This window comes from Pseudoliparis swirei, chromosome 21 (genome assembly GCF_029220125.1).
Source record: "Pseudoliparis swirei isolate HS2019 ecotype Mariana Trench chromosome 21, NWPU_hadal_v1, whole genome shotgun sequence".
NCBI lineage: Eukaryota > Metazoa > Chordata > Actinopteri > Perciformes > Liparidae > Pseudoliparis > Pseudoliparis swirei.
In genome coordinates, this window is record NC_079408.1 from 7,572,580 (window position 1) to 7,590,197 (window position 17,618).

The window sequence follows — 17,618 nt, forward strand, 5'->3', positions numbered from 1 at the left end:
GGAGAGTGACAGAAAATTACACAAGACACTCGCTTTAAAATCACTCTTAAAATTATTTATTCGGGACAGCATATACCAGAAGTTTCAAAGCGGTAGAGACATTTTACAAAAGTCGTTAAAAAAGAATAAAAAAAGAAAAGAATTATGAAATACAATGCAAATTTCTCCACACAGCTGAAGATTCAAGTAATACCAAGGATGGTTGCAAAACTCCAGATGCCCAAACGGGGTTTCCCCTCTGGTGTGTTCACTGCCACAAATGTTTTTAATAGTCGAAATTACAACACCACTTCTTTTGGAATAACCTTTCCTAGCATTGGCCACTAATGTTTTCCTCAGTTGTGACAGCGAAGGCACCGCCACGTTATTGTGCTTCTCGTTTTGTTGTTGAGCCCAATAGGTGTTTAAGGCGGTAAATGGGTAAACAGACAAGGCCGGTTATGCGGCTTCACTTCACAGGTCACAGCATGTTCAAGGCAGTTCATGACAATATTAAACTCTTAAATTTCATATTCAGATGTGGCCCCAAGCTCTTGACACCATGTATATATATATATATATATATATATACCCTGACAGCTGATTCAACTGTGCAGCTACAGATCTTATTGTAAACACTATTCCGTACAAGGAAAAACTACCTAAATACTCATTACTAATTTCCCGGTTAAGGGTTTTTGAGATATCCAATACCATTTATTTTGTTCTTTCTGAAATGCAACAACACTAACTGTATTAATTGAGTTGGGAGCGTCACACATATAAAAGGTCACCAACATGTCTCAGTGAATACACAGTCAGGGTTGAAAGATACCAAACAGGTCGGTGGACTCGGATGAATCTTACAAAGTGGTGGTGCCATTCAGATTGTCTAGAACTCCGATTTAAAAAATGGTCCTCAGCCAAGTTTAGGAAAAAAGCTATAAAAGAAAATACAAAAAATAGAAAAAGGGGTGGAGAAAAGTTTGAAAAGACAATAGAAATGCAGCCCCCTTGCACACCCGAGCACTTCACAACTCAACCCTACAAGTCGAGAGGAAGAGAGGAAGACGCGAGTAAAACAAACCGATTACCATGTTCAATAACCACATATCGATAAACAAGTCACAAACAGCCTGCTCATATTTTACCAAGCTGTGTAGAAGTGCTGATCGTGGTTTATAATCATTAAAAAGGAATAATAGTAACCCCCACAAATGCCATATTGTGTGCAGCATGTGCCGAGTAATCCTCAATCGCCTGAATATAATACATCAAAAAGCAAATGTAGCCTCAGATCAGCACTCCTGGACCTACGGCTTGATAGAAAGAGATCCCATTTTATTCACATCGCAATGCAGATCCGAGTGAACAACCTGCATTTGATCGTTCTGAAAAGCCAACCGGGCTGGCAACCGATTCCACAAACTCCACAAACAGTTTGGAAAAGCCAAGTATACATCCCCTCCATCCGCACTGCAATGCGACTTCAGACTCTAAATCCATCTTCTCTATGCACTGAATAAACAGGTACTGAATTAAAGCGGTTAACTCCTCCCACCCACTTTAAATATGCACATCACATGTATCACGACAGCCATGGATTGTACACTGCCTATTGCTAGGTGGGCCAAACGTATTAAAGAGCACGGTCTCCTTGTAAAATAGGAACTTGTCAAGTACATCACTCTTAACCCCCCAGCCCCCGAAAATTTGATAAAATATTTACAACATATTTACACATAAAAGTTTCAAAGTCTGGAGGTTTCTTTTGTGTGTTGCTCATCCAAGCCTTTAAAAAGATAGATTCATATTGGTTTGTGCTTTTTATATGCATGTTTAATGTCATTTTATCCAGATATAATCTAACCCTGAAGTTTTACAAAAGATAGGTTTTTTTTTCTGCATCATTGGAGATTGTCCTTGTACAAGATTGTTCATCTTTTGATAAATTTGAGATATAAAGCAATTAATGATAGTCAAGTACAGCCGTTTAAAATAGTACTGGCTTGCAGGTAGTAGAACAAGAAGTTGGATAGTCCACCCCCCCCCTGAGTTGAATACTTTAAAAAAATCCTTTCCTTTTCTACTCTTCCCCGTGTCGCCTGCTGGTTGTTTTGGCATTCCAGGTGGCCGCTAAAAGTCCGGCGTTTTGATTCCAGTGCATTCATCGCTCCATCTACAGTACAAGTGGCCACCCTCAAATCCACTTGTATCTTTGCGTTCAAGAGGTCCTCCCTCGGCCCTTCACGGTGTCCACTCTGTGGGGTGCACACTGCCAACAGTCTATCCATTTCACAGTGGGCTTCCCAGCAATATAGTTACCACCACAACCAACACAAAAAAAAAAATTTAGTTACCAGTGACGTATAAAAAGGGCACGTAGCCATGCCTTTGTGTTTGGGATTCTTTTTTCTCTTTTTCTTATCACCAACCTTCCATCCGTCCGTTCCCACCGCACGTCTTTTTTTGTTCTCGTCCCAATTGGCTCCCTCGCTGCTTTCCTCTCATTTCTAGAGATTCCTCCAAAACCCTGCATCACTCTGATTTCCTCCCCCCTCTCCCGGTGCCTATTCAGTGCGGTGAGTGTGGTTGTCATGGTGGTTGTTCTCTCCCTCGGTCTCCTGATGACTAAAGAGGTAACTCCACCAGCTTTTGGAGTTCTGCATCTGTTTGGTCGTCCCGGCACTCTTCACCCTCCTCATTTCCTGCGCGGGATAGAGACGCGGCGTTAAGTTAGACATAAACTCAACCGTAAACCCTCCTTCAATCCTCTGACCCCTCGCTCTCACCCCTTTGTCGAGCAGGCTGTCGAACTCGTCGCTCATCCTTCGGAGCTGCCGGCCGTATTTCTTTGCTGCCCACAAAGCGGGGGGAGCCGACTTGGACCGTACTCTGAACGGAGCGCCTTCGGTGGGCGTGGCGGCCTCGTCTGCCCAGAGCTCCTCGTCTCTGGAGACGGTGGAAGCGTGGGACTCAGAGTTCAGCCGGAGTCGACCGGTCTCTAAGAAGACAAAAAGGTGAGAGGGGTTCGTAATGCCTCACAGGAACAGATCAACATACAGGGGAGCGATAAGGAATTAACATAACAACCGAGGTTCATTCATCACTAGTTATCACTGTGTTCAAAAGTGTCAAACTAGGAGGGGTAAAATAAAAATAACTTCTCTCTTCCCTCCTTTGAATTGCGTTTGACCTATTCTACATGCAAGATAGGTTATCTTACACTTCAAAAATGTGAGAAATAGCAGATTATAATGTCCTCCACATTAGGCCGAAGAGACAAAGTCAACAAACGGAAGTACGGAATCCGAGTATAAACAGACAGTAGTGTTGGAGAGAACGATGGATGAGTGGTTTGATGCTCCGACATCAATTGTTATTATTTTTTTCTCCCTTTCTTTGTGTAAGAACAGGATCGCCATTGCAGCAGCTGTTGCCGAAAAGTAGATTGGAACAGATCGCTTCATTTCTTATTCTACAATAACATAACAATCATAAATAAGCAGAAGAGCAGTCATAGGTTTAGGTTTTAACGTCACATTACTGCCCCGGTGAATTTCACCATATGGTTGAGGTATGCTGACAAACACTCCACCTGAAGTGTGCAAATGTGCTGCTGTGTGTGTGTGTGCTCTTATTTTTAATTCCCCAGTTTTATAAGCTCCACCTTTTTTAAATTTCCTACCTGTCAATGGGAGCTGAGGTAAGGTTAGGGAGTGGCGTTGAAGAAGCTGCCCCTCTTCCACAGTGGAGAATTGGTTATTTTCTCCTTCCTCTACCTCCTCCGATGTCTCTGACTCACTGTCAGAAATAGTGAAGTGTGCAGCCATCAGGACATCTGAAGAAGTGAGATTCAGGAGGAATTAGACGCAGGGATGCATTGAAACAAAAAGTTAAGTACATTGCATACAAATACATAGAAGTAGACAAGTCAACTCATCTGGTATTTGTTTAAATCGACTAAGATGTAATGTGTCAATCAGTCATTTGTTCTGCTTTATTTCATGCTGAAGGCCTTATCTCCAAGAATATGTTATTACATTTCAATGGTATTAAGCCCACAGCTTGCTGGTGTTCGTGTTGCCCTGCACTTGACCCGTCTGAGAACTGGAATCAGCCCTCTGCATTTGTTTTTGTCTATTTTACAAATAAAATGACCCAAAACAACACGTATCCCCATTATGAAAAAGATTACAAAAGGAGCAAAGTACAAGATAATCTCCAGCTCCCATTTTACTGTCAAGCAGCACATTGGCTAATTATTCAGGAATCATAAAATGGCATCACCCATCGTCCCACTGCCGCGTCGCACACACCCCGCAGCCTATCTGTCCGCGTCCCCGGCACCAGGCGGTCCAAAGGTGTCCGCGGCGCGACGCGCAGAGCGATAACCGGCTGGGTTCGACAACGCGCAACCACATTTGAAGCATTTACCGACTCGCTGTTTCACGGTGAATTAAAAAGAAGCCGTTACACCTTCTTCCCCGGGGTCCACGCGCCGACTCGCTTGTTTTGTTGTTGTTGGCTGAAGAGGACAAAAGAAACTTCCTTCAGGGCGGAAGCCGCCGAGGGGCTAAGCGAGCTAACGCAGTGTGTAAGACGAAGTACGCGCAGGTTCCCTTACCCGAAGTCTTTATGGCGAGAGACCGAAAAGTGCGATTGTGTCCTTAGTCGGCCTCATGTGGCCCGCAGCTGTTGTTTTTGTTATCGGCGTCTTGTCCTTTCCCCCCCCCAGTACAATACGTTTAGCTCCTCGCTCACCCAATCGCCGGGCGTCACTGCACCGCCGCGGCGCGCTGACGTCACTGTTGCGAGCGAGGACTGGGCCGGGGCTTTGTTTGTTCCCCCGGTTTACCGAAGCGCTCGGTGTAGAGGCGCAGCGGGATTTCATGCGGACATTATTATTTATATTGAGCTATTTTCACATGTTTCAGTGTTGGTATTCAGATCCGAGACTTAAATAAAAATAACAATACGACCATTTTGTAATAGGCTGATCGACAAGTAATTACTTAAACCTATTATGTAACATAAGAGGTCAATCATTACTGATGTATTAATGTGTAAGCAACATGATGATGGCTGGTCGAGGTGGAACTAATGTTACATACTTAGTAGGCTATATATGGTTTGGTGCTTTAATATATAAGAATGCATCATGTTTTATAAAACTATAATTTCAGATACAGTAAGAAATACAACATGTGCCTCTTAAATATATGTTTCATATTTCTATTATTATTACGGTTACTATTATTATTATTATTATTATTATTATTATAGTGTGTTTGTTTTGTACCTCTGTTGACTCGGAGAACCCTACAAAAATAATTCCGATGTGTCTGGACTGCTGGTCTAGGCACAGATGGCAAATAAAAAACCTTGAACCTTGAACCTTAAATCTAGTGAAGTAGCCTAAAATGTAAATACTGAAGTAGACTCCAAGTTTCTCTGAAGTTGAAATTGTACTGTAATTGTGCGTTTTCATATAACGTAGTCCTCCTCAGCAGATCTGAACTGAGAAAGCGAAGTTTCCAAACAACTTTAATGGACTTTTATATGGACCAACAGGTGTGCCTTCCTTTGGGACTCTCCTTTGCTTTCTCTCTGATAAGCAGACAGACATCATAAAGAAGTGAGGCTAAAGGTGAAGCATAAGGGAAAAGACAGGTAGGACAGAACCCATGTTACATAACACTTATGTGAGATTTGCTTTCGTCAGATGTCTCGGCTGATAAAGAGAGGGTGAGGCAAGAGTACAGTACATGCGAGTCTGACGCAGATTATACTGCCTCACACTGAACATGCCAACATAATCATCCTCTAAAGTAATTTTAATCGATCTATATTTTTGATAAGATGTGTTAGGCATATTCTAAACTGATAGAGATGGAGGGGCATCCTGTTGAATCTGGTCTTGTGTTATTTCCCCCTCTCTTATAAGAGGGGATACATAACCTGGTCAGCTTGTCGTCGTAACTTGAATGACCAGCAGGGGGCGACGTAAGCCTACAAACTGATCTTTTCTCATACTGGCTGATCTGTCTTCCTCCTCAGTCACACTGTTTCATCTCATGTCACAGGTCATGTGGTTTCCTGCGAGAAAGAGCAACCCCATGGAATAACATCTTTTGCAACATGTGGGAAATATTTCATGATGTCAGGGTCGGGGTTACAACATGTACGTCAGTCGGAAAAACACTGTGTTTTCTCATTTCCTGAAGAGCTGGCACTGCAGAAGTAATGCTTTTGACAGAGCTGCTTATGTATAAAAAAAAAACATGTCCTCGTCTCCTACGGTTTGGACCAAACCGTCACTGTGGCACTGTGCATCCCCCGACTGATCGTCTCCCTAATTTGCCTTCTGCCACTTTCCTCACATCAACGCAGGAGAATCAACCATGTAATTATCTCCCATTTATATCTGCTGCCTCTATTCCTCCTCTCCTCCTCGACATCATTCCTCTCACTCCCCTTTCATGCATTCGGAGCCTCTTGTGAGATTAGGAACAAAATGAGTTTATTTTGCAAAGTCAGTAAGTGACACTTGAGTAGGAGGAGTGAACTATCCCTGTGACGGGATCCGAGGGGATGTGATGCATCTTCTTCTAATTTGGTGCATCCAAATAGAACTAATGTGAGTTTCTCAGCTTCGACAAACAGGCAAGAGTCCGCACAGTCAGCTTTCTGGACGAGGATAGAGCGGCTCCAGAAAATGACTCTTGAGACTCTCCTCTTTTGAACTCTATTTTTGGAGGGATTATAGAAATAATACATGGGAGTTCTTTCTTTGGTTGGACTTGGGAGGGACATTTTAGGACCATATAATTATTATCCATTTTAATCTGTATGTGCCGTGTGTGTGTGTGTGTGAGCAAAGCCGTGTGCACACTTAGGTTTGCAGCACTTTAACGCCATAAAGCTTCCAAACATAAGAGTGTGTGAGTGAGAAAGACTGTTCTTACACAGTTTCTCTCAGAAGCAGGACACACATGAACACACATATCCAGAAAGAGTGTGTGTGTGTCTCTGTGTGTGTATTTGTGTTTAAGTCTGCTGGATTTCAGTGTAATCTGAACGAGCCATACAATTAGCATCCATTTATATCTTCCTGTACCAACCTCACCCTGCCTCCCTGCCCCTCATCTGGCGGTTATTTTGAGAAACGGAGGCGTATGCACTCCCACACTGTCTCTAAACCACCACTCAGTGTGTGTGTGTATGTGTGTGTCTTCGTGTGTGTGTGTGCGTGTGGAAGAGCAAACGCAGCAGCGCTTCTAAGCGGCTCCCAAAAAAGGCCTTCCAATTTAATGCCAGGATTTTGCCTGCCTGTCTGCCTGCATGTCTGTCTGTCTGCCTGTCTGCCTGCCTGTCTGCCTGCATGTCTGTCTGTCTGCCTGCCTGTCTGCCTGCCTGTCTGCCTGCCTGTCTGCCTGCCTGTCTGCCTGCCTGTCTGCCTGCCTGTCTCCCGCTGCTGCTTCAATCACTGTCCTTTCAACCATGTTTCCCTCTCCGTAGACCCCAGTTCAGTCTCTGTTGGAGCCAAGCAAGATGAAGAGCATGTTTTGAATTATCTGAAGTGGGAGAGCTTGGAGAGAAGAAAAAAAAGAGTGTATTTCCCAATTCCGAAAAAAAAAGACGAGAAGCAGACCCCAAACACCGTGCCAAACATGGAGGGAGGAAAGCAACTGAAAGAGCACCAGATGAAGGATCACAAGTAAGGACAGACCAAGACATGAGAGAGGCGTCTGAGAGTGCGGAGAGGGAATTAAGATTATAGGAGAGCTGCAGCGAATTACACGTGAGAGTTTTGGAAGCTACAGATGCACGTTAGCTGGAGCTAAATGGTGACATTTATCTTTTAACTGTACGTGGTCCCTTTTAAATAAAGATATATATTAATAAAAGAAGAGTTGAAGAGACACGGATCAGAGGAACGGCACAGGTGTAAGAGACAGGAACAGGGAAAGAGCAATCTTATCCTACATCAGAGTGGAGGCTCTCCTCCGGCCCACTCATTCAACTCCTTTCGTGCTCAGAACATGCTCGTTATCTCCGGGCCGCTCCCTCGCTGTATAACTAAGTCACTCTGTGATCACAGGACCGACGTATGGCAGCTTTCTAATCCCATCCATCTCCACCCTGGTGCAGCTTGCCGCCTTGTCACCCGGCTCTTCTTAAACTAAAGTTTGGGACTGGAAATGGGATGCCGAGTTTGTCTCCGGTGGATGGAAAATAAAACAAAGCCCAGCTCAACGAGGCATTTGATCGAGGACGTGGTGTCGAAATATTTCTCATCTCGCGACGAGTAAGAAATCCGTCATCGGGGTTGAAGAAACGTTCCGTTCCGTTCCCAAGTGCAAACTAAGACGTGTTGAGAAGCTCTCGTCTCTAGGATATCGCCAAATGTGAAAGAAATAGTTTGGCAGTTTTGTGAAATGGGCCAACACCACCCTGTCTCACTGTCTGGGTGCGAGATATGAAGCTACAGTTAGCAGCGGTTAGCCTAGCTTAGCATAAAGACGGGAAACGGCTAGCTATGTCCTAGCCGTTACAGGGAAGTCACTGCTGCTTGCCGACTGAAACAGTTTGGCTCATAACCACCTGCACAACCACGATGGTGGTGGTTTTGCATTTCGGTTCTCGTATATATTAAACAAACGAGAAATCTTGCGTTAATTAGTGAGCTTCAGACGTGCCGATGGGTGGAGTTTGTCACCTTTGAACAAAGTCGGCCGAGCTGTTTCACCATCTCAATCTTGAGAGTGGTATCAATCTCCACATCCATCTACACTCAAAAAAACGATTCAAGCCCTTCTTAGAGGTGACACATTTAAATATTGTTTGATACATTTAAATAAATCAATTACAAAACGAAGATATTTATATTTAATGGGTGTAACACAAAATGTAGGAATACTTTCATTTATTAGATTTATTTAGGTTAGATGGTGTGCATATCAACTCAAAATAAATGTGTTTCATTGAGGACTACCCTTTGCGCATGTGCCAGCTGAAAATCTGTTGTTTACATGAGGTGAAGACACTTTTAGGGCTGTACGGTGCACGCACATATGCTCCTTCTGTGATCCAATCAAGTTAAGTTTACTTGATTTGTTTATGTTCAGGTTATACGAAGCATATTTACATTGTGTTTAAGTGGTTTTAATGAATAGACTTTAGATTTTATATATTTCAGTTACGTTTTACTTAAAAATATTGTTTAATGTTTATGAGGGCCAAGAATCAGTTTTTTGAGTGTAGTGTAGTGGCTAGCACTGTCGCCTCAAAGCCAGAGGGCCGTGGGTTCAATTCCCAATCGGGGTTTTCCTTCTATGTAGAGTTTGCATATGTAGTTAGTTTATATTTTGAGTTGGACAAACACAAATTAATTTAATTTAATGAATATCGTTATTTTATTTTAGATGTATTTGATACAAATGAGTTGGACTAACTTAATTACATTTTATTGCACTGATGTGCTAAATTTGAGTTGGAGTTACATATAATTATTGGATGGAAAACCTGCCAACAATTTAATTGAGTTCATCCAATGAGTCATTTCTTTGAGTGTATCGACAAGAAGACGAGTAGCCGACGCATGTTTCCCAAATTGTTGAACCACTCCTTCACGTAAACAGACAAATGTAACATCAAGTTGAAAGTACACTCTTCCCGACAAGAAGCAACTGTAGGCCTATATTTGAAATAGTCCTTCTTCCAAGTTCTGGCTTGGCTGCAGGTTAAAGACTGTAATTAACATCTGCCTTGACTTTAGTGGACACGAACACACACTCCTACCCAAGTCTTTTCTCTATCTTGTCCACTTACAAGCCACACACACTCTCGTCCGGGCCCCTCTTTCAACCCTCGAACATCATCAATTATGTTTGGGCTGTTTTCATGTGGTGGGAGTGGTCTGTGTGCTCAGAGAGCTCCTGTGGATATGCATACGTGTTGGTGTGAAACATATGAGCTCCATATGTGAACTCTGAGGTGCACACATGGTCCACGCCTGTCATTATGCAGTCTAAAGACAGTTGACTAGCTCAGGTTGTGGAAGCATCCTGTTCTTCAGACTCCTAACTTACAATTCAAATCATCTTGGGATGAACATGTGCACAAGTTCAGGTTTTTAATTACCGGCGGTTTGCTGCAACTAAATGATAGATCATTGAGTAAGCATTTGCCATCATTAGTCAGCATCACAATGCTGCTTTAATTGCCAGTTAATTTAGCTTTTGTTGGCTAATCAGTTTATGTTTACCATTTTAAAGCTCTGCCTGCAGCAAATCATATTTTCATGCTTCACTTAATCATCATAGTGTCTTCATCCAGTACAGTGCAATACAGTAAAGCCAAGACTCCTGGACAATGAAATGACAATTTACTGTATCGCTGATCACAATCGCTGTATCAGTATCTTGTAATATATATAGCGGGGCGCACATTTAATCGTATAAGACCAAATAAGACAGATTACATTTGACTGAAGGTTTCTCTGACTGGAACGGCGAAAACAAGAAAGCTAATATTATATGACTAAATCTAGAGTCGGGTAGAGTAGTAGAGTAAGAGAAGATAATAACAAAAGTGGAGGAAAGACAAGGACTAAATCAAATAAAGTGCCATACAATTATAATATAAGTCCATATTGTATATTCTATTCCCTGAAGAAATCTATTGTAATGGACTGAATGTTCTTCTGTTCTTCTTCTCCCTAATAATATGAGTATTGAAGACCACATTCACTGCATTGCAGGTTTCAGAATGAGTAATGCCATTCACGCCAAATTCCTACCATATATATTGATACTATATATGTTACGTAACCTACAAATACCAACTTCAGAACAATTTGTGCCTTTTTTTTAGCCGGCAGGAGTGAAAATTAAATTGAAGTTAAAAGACAAAAACATTTCCTGCTTTCTTTTTGCATGATATTTGGATATCATACATTTAGACTGCCCTACATAGATGCATGCCAACCTGCTAATCACAGGCATTGTATCAAAGAAAGGATTAGGTCAGGTGACACTTCCAGTCGCTCTGCTCCAATCCTCTGTTTTCCTCTCCATCCCTCACAAGGAGAGCAGGTAATCCATCCTCCTTAAAGCTTTTATTTGTTTTGCTTTGACAGTGATGAGAGGCAGGAAATTGGGTGGAGAGGCACAACATGGTACAAAACAAGATGCATGTTCAGCCCGGATGAGAATACATGGCATCTGCAATAGTAGATCTGTCCTCCTCATTGCCTTCATCCTCTCCCCCATCGTTGTCATTTCCCTTTTTTGTTCATTGTGTCTCTTCTTCCGTTGCTCTGCCCTCGCGCCTCCATCGCTTTTTGGTCCATCCCTGCCATTCTCTGATTTATCTCCCCCTATTTTCAAATGTCCCCCATGCTCTGTCTTCCTCAGCATCCATTTCTCGCATTTCCAATTCTTCCCACTACCCTCCCCCAAAATAATTTCCTCCCCCCTTGTGTATCTGGGTTGCTGACTGAACTAGTTCACGACGAGCTTGCGAGCTGGTGGCGTCATTGCCTCTGTTTAATTGATGTGTTTTGATAGGGACATGCTGCTTGTTGGACTCAGTCATGTGGTCACACAATCTTAAGAGCAAACGAGAACAAACAAAACATCTATACATCAACGTTAACCTTTTTTGGGGTGACTGTCATTTCAAATGTTCTGTCTTTTAGTTTGGAGATAAAAGATTTGTATCACGCACGCTGTTTGGAGTCACACAATGGTGTAATTCATTTGCGAAAAGCTCTCACAGGGACACGCTGGGTTCAACTTTTCCTTTATCCTGATTGCACTTTCCTTCGCAACGTTATAAAAGTGCCGTAAAACCCATGTGAGGAAGCCAGACAATCACATTAACAAACCTTAGAACTGGCTCTGGCCCAATCAGCAGAACAGCAATGGGATAAGTAACTGCAGCATTAGCATAACAATATAAATCTGCATAGAAATAATGAAATATAGGCGGTGATGGATGTCCATCATTACAAGGAAAGGAAATGGAAAGCATTTGCCAATAATCCAAAGTATTTTTCATGCCACTTCTGCTCCTTAATGCCCGTTACATTACTCAACTCTATCCTTGTGTGAGTCCCTGCTGCAGGCTGTTGGACATTTCCATCAACTAAAAATGTCTGCAAAGAGAGATACGCCTCATTTTTATTATATCATAAAGCATAAATCCCCAAATTACGATGGTAATATAAGATGTATATATTTCTAAACATTTTTAAAATGTGTCTCTACACTTGTTTGTGGGTGTGTGTGTTAGTGTGTGTGTGTGTGTGTGTGAGCTCACTCGTGTGTCCTATGAATCATCAGGAAAGGTCAGTATTGCTTGAGGGGAGAAGAAGCAGAGCAGACATGAGTGATGAATTGCACTTTCAATTTTCCTTGCAACAGTCCAGGTTATGTTGAACTGTGTGAAGACGTGCAGAGAAAGAGTGCATGTCTTTATGTGAATCACAGATTTTACACCTGGATGCATGTTTCCTTTAAAGGATCAGACAACTCACTTTTTCAGTGCTCCTATTGGGTATCTGATGTGCCTAACTCACAAACGGAGGCTTGAAGAGACGGGCGCTAAAACAGTGCGTTTCAGACCGAGGGTGAATCCAGGTATATGCAGACGAACTGTATGAGAAAAGATATTTGTGGTTTTTTTTCACATTAAAGTATGTAAACATGTAGAAATCCAAACTAAATATATGAGCCTGAAAATGAGCACAATATGTCCCTTTTAATTATGTTGTTTGTGTGTCTGTTGATGAAAGACAAAGTTATAGTGCACTATCATTACCTTCGCATTGAAAATGCGGAAGGTTATGTTTTGATCGCCGTGTATTTATTTATTTATTTATTTGTATGTGTGTTACTCGCATAACTAAAAAAGTATTAAACCGAATCGCATGAAATTTGGTGGGATGATTGGTTATTATCCGGGGACCATTTGATTAGATTTTGGGATCGATCGGGTCAAAGGTCAAGGTCATGAAAAGGTCAAAATCTTCTTTTTACCATAGCACGGTCAATTTGTATCCAATTGACATGCAACTAATGCCAAAATGTTCATAATTCAATGCCCAATCTTGTGATATGCGAAGGTATGCGCTCTACCGAGTGCCCGTTCTAGTTATGTTGTACATTAGTATTAATAAAAAACACCTGTATTAGCTCACAATCAGAGTGTAACCAGTATGTGCCATTAATGACTTTGAATGTAGCCTTTTTTTTAGTGGAGTTGCACAAATGCATGTTGCAATCACATTCTCACATCCACAGTGGTAGCTGTTACCTCTTCCACCGTAACACGTTTCCCATGCAGCAACTTCTCCTTTGTACACTTTCGTTTGGAATTACACAACAGCAACACGAGGCAGAAGACGCTCAGACAAGAAACATTGTCATTGCGGCTGCGGTCATAGACGAAGAAAGGACACGTACTTCTCGTTCCGCTGTCGGTCCTCTGGTTTTCAAGTTGCCTTTACATGTTCACGAGTTACAATGAGATCAGGCAGGATACATGCGGGGATTCTGCATTCCTGATTGGTTTCAGCCTCCGGATTCATCAGCAGCTCCATTTCAACGCTGATCAATAACTCAGCAGGCAGATGGAGGTGGTCCTCATGTCATATGAATCTTTTGTATGTGTGTGTGTGTGAGTGTGTCTGTGCATGTTGGAGCATCACGCCACGCCAGTTTGAATGCATACTCATCTGCCTAAATAGCACGTATTGTTCCAGTCGACGGACGCAGCCGCGGTGGCTACAGGACACCGACTGTGTCTGTGTTTGTGCGCATAACAATCGACCCCAGAGCCATGTAAGCACTTAGCAATTGACTTTTCTTGTGATTGACTATGTGCATAATGTCAGGACGTCACAGCGCCAGATGCTCAAGTTCGTCCGTTAGCGCTGGAATGACCTCACGTGGACAGAAAGCCATCAGGCAGCGGGTGTGTGAGCAGTGTGTCTCTGTGGCCACGTGTGCGGTTGCGTGTCTGGATTGTGAGTGCACAACCCTAACCCTAACCCTAACCCTAACCCTAACCCAGGGGAGAATGTCTTATCCTGCATATTTCAGACGGTGCGAGGGAGTAACAGGGTACTGTGGCAGCGGCCATCAAATTATCAAGGCTCATTTGCTGGCAATCCTCGTCATCGTCAGTTGTGTTTCACCGCTCCCCTATGGACCATACTCGGCATGACTTACGATTGCCTCCGTGGCCTGACACAATGAGTCTGAGGCGGATCGTGAATAATCAGGAGCCGACAATGCTTTTCAATATAAGAGATGAAGCAGAATGGCTTGATAAGTTGGCTATTGTGTCATCATGTCTGATATTTGAGCTGTCTTCAGACGTTCATAAGAGGATTCTCCGCTGGGATTTGGGGAGTTTGGCGTCTCTTAACTTTTATTTACTGATGGTAGTTTCTCTAATCACAGACTCATTTCCAGCAGCACCCTGCTATAAACTCATGTCAGCCTGTGCTAGTATCAGCAATTGAGTTATGTTAGAATACATATGATGATAGAGCACGAGAATATATCATTCCAAGAAGTGAAAGTGATGCGATTGCAGTAGCCTATAAAGCAAGAAGTACATATTTTGTAACAGATGCAAAAAACTATAGCCTAACAAGGCCAAAGGGTCAATGTTCATCTTGGATTTAAAAGAGTTTTATTTTTTGACGAGGGTTAGATGAGAAGATCCATAGGCTACCACTCTTATATCTATCTGTTAAATACAAGGCTAAAGCTAGGTGGTTAGCTTAGCGCCTGGTCAAGTGATATACAGGCACATAATCCCTGTAAAACCGAAGCTCTTCATTTATTCACTATGTTTAAAGAAATATATATATAATATGTTAATTAGTGAGCTTTGGAGGTTCTTGAAGGTGGATTTTGTTAATAGAGCAAGGCTAGCATCCTCTGGTTTTCAGAGCCTTCTTGCTAAGCTAAGTGAACAGGCAGCTGGCAGTAGCTTCTATTTAGAGCACAGACATAAAAATGGTGTCAATCTCCTTACATAACAAATTCTATAAGTATATTCACTCTTGGGAGCTGCACAGTAGGTACAGCCATAACTAGAATTTGGGCATTGAATTATGAACATGTTGGCATTAGTTGCATGCCAATTGGATAAAAATTGACCGTGCTATGGTAAAAAGAAGATGTTGACCTTTTCATGACCTTGACCTTGACCTTTGACCCGATCGATCCCAAAGTCTAATCAAATGGTCCCCGGATAATAACCAATCATCCCACCAAATTTCATGCGATTCGGTCTAAAACTTTTTTTGTTATGCGAATAACACGCAAACAAATAAATTAATTAATAAATAAATTAATAAATAAATAAATAAATATATAAATAAATACACGGCGATCAAAACATAACCTTCCGCATTTTCAATGTGAAGTTAATAATCCTCCCCACAACCGAAACACATGTAAGATTTGAGAAACAACACAGTAGCAAGTGTGCTGAATTGGTGCTTACTGTGAGGTACATTGAACGCTGTATTTTGACGACAAAAGCGACTCTGGAGCTGCAACAGGGCCACGTCACTGTAAAGGATTCTTCCTTAGCCCAGATTTTAACTGGCTTTTTTTGCAGCGCCAACTGTTTGTCTGCCAAAGAGTGTGGAATGCATGACAGAGAGCAGCATGTGCAGTCATCCAGGGAGTCAGACCAAAAGCAGTTTGAAAACAGCGCCTCTTAAGAAGTCTTTTTACAGGTGCAACAGCTCTGCTGCACAGAAAAAAACCATTTCCTACTTTTATTTCCCGAACCTTTCATCTTAACGCTTGCGGCTGAGGGAACTTAATTAATCATTTGGATTTCAGTCTGTATTTATCTGCATGGATGTAAGACTGCTGTCTTTTTGGCACCGACTAATGGGCATCGCCTCGAAATGTGCTTGACCGTGGCTAATCAGAATGTGGTATTTTTGAGGTAATTTATGTATTGCGGATATGTACTGTCGAAATTCTCATTAATTACTTCTCGAGAAAAAATGAATTGATCAAGAGACCTTAACGTCATGATGACATGTTCGCGTAAGTTGGACAAGAAACATATATTTTCTCATACACATTTAACAAATGAGCCTGAGGCCAAGAGCAACAGTCCCAGATACTAATTGGTTATTGCATGTTATGTAAAATAAAAGGCTGTTTTACTCTGAGCTGAGCTGTGAGCATCAGCAGCAAGAGTGTAAAAAGTGTGAGTGTTACAGTGTTCACCTTGAATGCATCTCTAATTGCTGCTATGCTGCTCACAAAGTAACAAAGTATTGTAGAAATAGAAATTAAATATGTTTAGATGTTTAGAAAAAATGCCTTTTCTGAAATGAAGTGTGTTGGTTTTTGCAGAACCAAACTATTTATATATATTTTGGACTAATCTCGTACTAATAAACCATAATGAGATTACAAGCTTGAATCATCCTGTGACATAACAGATGGGCCACCATTTTAAAGAGTCTCAAGCTAAAGTACCAGCTTAAAATTTTATGGAAAACAGTAATTATCCTCAAGGTAGAAACGGTTCACACCGCTGCTTTCAAATATGTGCCGTGCTATAGTCATCGTTTTCAGATATGTTACAGTAATAAGACGGAAGGCTCTGTCTGCTTTTGCCCTCATTGCCATAGAAACTGGGTAAAATGAAGCTTTCTCTGAAGATATCATCGTGGTTTGTTTGGCAACGTAGTGAGGCAGGCAGATCCACACTTTGATGCGATGGGGGAGGGTTAAAAGGCTCTGAATCGGTAATCATATGATGCTGTGCTGAGAAGAGGAAACACAGCGCCGTTAGGAATGCTGTGTTGTGTAATCATGGTTATTCTATTATTAGTTGTTTTTACTTTGAACGTATTTTGATTGTGTCAATTTATTATGTATAAATGACAATGAGTTGGATTTATTAAATGGCATTTCATCCACCAGAAACAGACAGGGGGGCTTGAGACCGTCATGTCTGCATTGTGAGTATGAGAAGCTTGTTGTTGTGCATCCTTTTTACTTTCCAATCAATTGGGACTCACCCTGCAGCAGGGAGCAAATTGCCATTTCCAGTTCTATTGACACAAGTGTCTCAGGGGTAAATTCTCGGGCAGTTAATTAATGGCTTGTAGTGTTAAATGTTAAAAAGAAACATCGACCCCTCTCAATGCTATATATATATATATATATACATACACACATACACACAGTATATACTGTATATATATATGCAATATTTATTTGCTTCACTGGCAAGATGGGAAGTTCAACCCCTTGCAATTTAAGCCTTTATTAAAATTGTCGGAAACAAGTTGCTGGAACTTTTACCAGTTCTGGAGCAACTTTTTTGGCTCCTCTCTGGGTCCCAGAGAGGAGCCCATAACAACACATAAAAGCACTTTGGTTGAGTTAGGCTAGGGTTCTCTATGAAAGGGGGAATTGAACAGCACCCTCCCATGAGTTTTGTTGAACCATCCAGCCAAGTGTCTCAGAGTTCAATCCTTGTCCAACAACTAAGAGCACATCTGAGTTTGACATTGTTGAGACAAACTGACTGACTGGTCATTTCATGGGATTTCTTGACAATAATAAAACAATAGA

The 17,618-nt window shown here is 41.9% G+C and overlaps 1 protein-coding gene across 3 annotated transcripts; it reads right to left on the reverse strand.

Moving 5' to 3' along the window:
• Positions 1 to 40: 40 nt before the first annotated feature.
• Positions 41 to 4,747, reverse strand: badb (BCL2 associated agonist of cell death b). Of its 3 annotated transcripts, none has more exons than XM_056442578.1 (5): positions 4,607 to 4,747; positions 4,459 to 4,507; positions 3,668 to 3,820; positions 2,772 to 2,983; positions 41 to 2,687 (listed from the first exon to the last, which is right to left on the reverse strand). In XM_056442578.1, exons 3-5 carry the CDS (start codon positions 3,810 to 3,812, stop codon positions 2,550 to 2,552), a joined length of 495 nt encoding a protein of 164 aa, XP_056298553.1. In that variant the 5' UTR covers positions 3,813 to 3,820; positions 4,459 to 4,507; positions 4,607 to 4,747; the 3' UTR covers positions 41 to 2,549. The 3 variants fall into 3 exon arrangements, with proteins under 3 accessions (XP_056298553.1, XP_056298556.1, XP_056298552.1); XM_056442581.1 differs by having other exon boundaries at positions 4,417 to 4,507; XM_056442577.1 differs by lacking the exon at positions 4,459 to 4,507.
• Between the last annotated feature and the right edge of the window lie 12,871 nt (positions 4,748 to 17,618).

Coding starts and splice junctions, on each gene's coding strand:
- badb (XM_056442577.1), bottom strand. CDS start 3,812: ATGGCTGCACACTTCACTATTTCTGACAGTGAGTCAGAGACATCGGAG. Junction 2,984..3,667: donor ACCTCAGCTCCCATTGACAG/GTAGGAAATTTA, acceptor TTGTCTTCTTAG/AGACCGGTCGACTCCGGCTG. Junction 2,688..2,771: donor ACAGCCTGCTCGACAAAGGG/GTGAGAGCGAGG, acceptor TATCCCGCGCAG/GAAATGAGGAGGGTGAAGAG.